The sequence below is a fragment of the Gekko japonicus genome, unplaced genomic scaffold (genome assembly GCF_001447785.1).
Source record: "Gekko japonicus isolate JY-2015 unplaced genomic scaffold, Gekko_japonicus_V1.1 scaffold1383, whole genome shotgun sequence".
Taxonomy (NCBI): domain Eukaryota; kingdom Metazoa; phylum Chordata; class Lepidosauria; order Squamata; family Gekkonidae; genus Gekko; species Gekko japonicus.
Window position 1 is genome coordinate 69,814 of NW_015162523.1, and position 4,338 is coordinate 74,151.

A 4,338-nucleotide genomic window follows, 5' to 3' on the forward strand; every position below is an offset into this window, starting at 1 on the left:
CCGCCGAGGGGTCGAGAGAGGCGGAGTTAGAGGGGGCGGGCGGAACGGTGCCGGGCCCCCCTCCCTCGCCCTCGCCCCGGACTAAGCGGATCAGGCGCAGGAGGCAGCGCCCCGAGGTGCTTTCCGCGTCCGAGGCGGCAGACCAACCCCGCGGGGCCAGCCGGGCGGGTCTCGCATGGCGCCCCCCCTCTGGTGAAGGCGGACGGGGCTGCCGTCGGATTAGGCGGAGGGCGAGGCGGCGGCGGCCATGGCCCTGGAGCGGGCCCTGCAGGCCGCCCGCCAGGGGGACGTGGACACGCTCAAGTCGCTGCAAGGCGAGGGGCAGCTGCAGCCGGCCTCGCTCCGGGACCCGCTGGGCGCCTCGCCGGCTCACCACGCCGCCCGCGCCGGGAAGCTGAACTGCCTGCGCTACTTGGTGGAGGAGGCGGGGCTGGCGGGCAACGGCCGGGCCCGCAACGGGGCCACGCCGGGCCACGACGCCGCCGCCACCGGCAACCTGGCCTGTCTCCAGTGGCTGCTCACCCAGGGAGGCTGTCGAGTCCAGGTAGGCATCGCCGTCGGAGGAACCCCGGGCGCGCCTTGGAGAGCTTTGCGGCCCGGGCACACGTGCCCAAAGAAACCTGACTCGTCTGACTCGTTCAATCGGCTGTCAAACAGTCAAATAGAAATCGTTCATTTTAGGCCATCTGGCAAGGGGTGAGCTGGGGAGGGATTCGGCCCCGGGACTTGCTTTAAGTGGGCGCAGCATAAAGGGAAGAGCACTTCTGAGCGCACACTGAGTCCTTTTCTTTATCAGTAATTTTCTCCAGCAAACATAGTTGTGGGAGGGGGCAGCTTTTCGGCTAGGATTTGGTTCCGTCGGGCACCTTGCTGCATAGACGTCAATCACTGAAAAAGCTAAACGAGGTGATTGTGGTTGATCACCATAGTAATGCCTGGAAAGAAAGGCCGGAGTTCCTAAAAGCATGTACAGAGTGCCCATCTTTTTCTGCTGAAGGTGTTACATTAATGGGGAATTTTATTATGCGCATCAGGAGTTAGCTGGCTATCAGTATTGAATGCCTTTTGTGATTTTTTCAATGTGTTTTTTTTGGGGGGAGGCAATATTCAGCATGTCCACCTGGGGGACCAAATCCCCATAGGGGTAGTCCTTTGCTGTGAAAACAAACAGGAGTCGTGTGGCCTCTTATAAAGACATAATGCGGCCTGAACTTTCATGGACTAGAGCCCGTTTCATCAAATATATCTGACAAAGAAAGCTTCTGCCATGGTAAATCTCTTAGTTTTTCAGCGTATGGGATTGGTGTGCAGGCTGGGCACAGAAGTATTCCTCAATCCTGATCTGCACATTATCTGAAATGTTGGAGAGGCTGACTGACTGTCACTCCCGCCTAGTTTGAAAAGGGAAGCCTGGGCCCGTCCCTTGCAGTACATGGCAACAAATCCAGATTTGCCTCCAAATGCACCCTTGACAGACGCCGCAGCCAATCCTAGCTCTCTGTGGGGCGTCCCTGCCTAAGGCACGTGTTTGCAGATGTCCTTCCTACCTGACACTTTTAATGCTTTGGAGCAGGCCTCCCTTGGGTGACTCAGCAGCAGTGGGGGGGGGGGATGGGACATAGGTGGACTTAGAGGCAGACTCTTCTTTATCATAACAGGGCTTGAGTCCTTATGATGGAAATAAGTTCTGGGGCTGAGATCTTTTTCCTGTTTATTTATTTCATTTATACCCAGCCTCCTTCTGTAGTAGGGCCCCAAAATGACTTACATCGTTCTTCTCTCCTCCATGTTACCTTCACAACAACCCAGTTAGATAGATTAGGCTGAGTGTGTGTGTGTGTGTGTGTGTGACTGACCCAAGGTCACCCAGCAAACTTCCATGGCAGAACAGGGATTCGAACCATGGTCTCCCAGATCATAGTCCAGCATTCTAGCCATTACACCACACTGGCTCTCGACCTCGTGCACCTCAGCTGCAGTTAAACCCAGCCCCACTCCTCTTTTGAGTCTAGACCGTGGTTGGCCAAACTTGCTTGACGTAAGAGCCACATAGAATAAACATCAGATGTTTGAGAGCCACAAGACATGAACAAATATTACACATTTTTACTGGTAAATATGCAAACAGATATTAACATTAAATGAGACTGCCAAAAATAATAACAAAAGCAGTAAAAGCGGATGTTGATAATGATATTTATTTGTCCAATTATATTTGTTTGCTAATGATATTTAGCTTCCACAGCCACCCTGCTGGGAGCCGCACAATATGTGTGAAAGAGCCGCATTCGGCTCCGGAGCCACAGTTTGGCCACCCCTGGTCTAGCCGTATTAGATCCTTTAAAGTTTGGCTGCTTGTTCCTAACAGCCTGGCGGGGATTAGAGCTTCAAGATGACTTGGCCGTGATTCGTGCAGTCCGACGAACGTCAGCAGAAAAATACACTGGGGGAGGGTGTATAGAGCTGTCAGGGTGCTCTACAGCAGCTTGATCACCTGTGGTGAGTAAGAATTACCTCCAGGTGACCAAGCAGGGAAATTTCTCAGAACATGCCCCCCCTCCTTTTAAGCTACAAGTGTATATGGCAAAGAGGGCTAGTAAAAAAATTATACATTGTGAGCAAGAATTTGTGGGCAAAAAAAAATATTGTGGGCAAGTAACTGTATGGAGACTGTAGGAAAGGAGGCAGGGCCGGTGCAGCGACTCGTGCAGAGATACAGCAAGCAGCCTCCTCTGCAGGTTCATGCTTTGGGTTCTGGGGGCCTTCTGTAATGTGTTTGTTTAAAACTCTGCACTGGTGCCTGAGATCAGGGGTGGGCTGAATGAGGCCAAACAATCTGAAACTGAGTAGCGCCATGGGGGGAGTTGCTTCTGGCTAACAGATTTAGGGGGTGAGTGTTGTACCTTAGGATGGAATTGCACTGCCTTTGAAGACCCCAGCCGGCAACTTATTGGTACTTCTGGAGCTGCGACTGCTCCTGCGTGGCCGGGGGGGTGCCTGTTACCAGATTCAGCTGATTCACCAACTGTATCTCTTCCAACAGAGGAGGCATCTCATGTCTTCATGGCATCCAGGCTAGACTACTGTAATGTGCTCTACATGGGGTGACTCTTTTTTTTTTTTTTTTTTAAAGTGTGTCTGTGTGTGTTTTGTGTGCTTGCCTGAAAGTCATGATTGACTTCTGGTGACCCCTACTGGGGGCTTGGATGTTTTTTCAGAGAGGTCGCTTGATGAGCCTGCCTCTGCATCCCACCTCTGGTATTGCTTGGAGGTTGGCCTTCCGAGTACTCGCTAGAGTTGGTCCTGCTTAGCTTCCGAGATCTGATGCGATCGGGCTTGCCTGGGCTATCCAGGTCAGGGCTACACGGGGTAACTCTTGGTTGGGTCTTGCCGATGGTCCAGAATGCAGCTGCTAGGGCCAAAAAGGCCAGGAGGATATCCTGTATCTAATAGCTATGGGCTGCCCTCCTGGGCAGATCAAAAAACATCAAGAGAAAAGGGGTGCCCAAGGCTTGAATATATATATTTCTGAAAAAAAATAATAAAGTTACCACCCAAAATACAGAGGTACCCCCACAAATTTGACCTGCAGGTATCACATAACCAAAAGCTAGGGGTCATTTCCTGCTGGAGCGCACAGGAGTGGAGCTCCGGCAGTAAAGAGCCCAGGGGGCGGGCACATGCAACAAGCCCCGCCCCTTGCTCCCAGCAGCCCCCAGTCAGAGCAAGAAGCAGCCAGGTAAGTTGCAGAGCTCCCCCCGGCCCCCCGGTCCAAAACAGTCCAGTGGCACCTTTAAGACCAAGTTTTATTCAGGTACAAGCTCTCCCTCCTCTGTGAGGACAGATCTGCATGTTCCCCCCACCCCCCAATAGCTAGCAATCCAAAACAGTCCAGTGGAGCCTGAGTGGTGGGTGTTGCCTTCTGACACACTTCCCATGATGTCAGGGGGTGTGGCATATGCAAATAAGTTATACTAATGAGTTATGCTAATGAGCTCCTGCACCTCTTTTTCTACGAGATGACCCCTGCCAAAAGCTATGTGAAAATGGGATGGGGGAGGGTAAGCAGCAGCTGAGGGGAGGGGGAAAATGGGTGATCTGGCAGCAGGCTGAGGAGAAGGGAGAAACATGGGTGTGGGGAGTGGAACTTGGGCAGTTTGGCAGGCTGGGGTGGGGGAACCGCATGAATAGAAGAAGAAGAAGAGAAGAGATTGGATTTATACCCCGCCCTTCACTACCCACAGGTGTCTCAGAGCGGCTTACAAACTCCTTTCCCTTCCCCTCCCCACAACAGACATCCCGTGAGGTAGGTGGGGCTGAGAGAGCTCTTGACAGAAA

The 4,338-nt window shown here is 52.8% G+C and overlaps 1 protein-coding gene across 1 annotated transcript in view; it reads left to right on the top strand.

Annotated features, from left to right (window-relative positions):
- Nucleotides 1–247: 247 nt before the first annotated feature.
- ESPN (espin) overlaps nucleotides 248–4,338 on the top strand; it is a 140,119-nt gene continuing 136,028 nt past the window's right edge. The window contains exon 1 of the mRNA XM_015406261.1: nucleotides 248–544. Coding sequence (XP_015261747.1) covers nucleotides 248–544 — 297 coding nt within the window. The remainder of the gene's footprint in view (nucleotides 545–4,338) is intronic.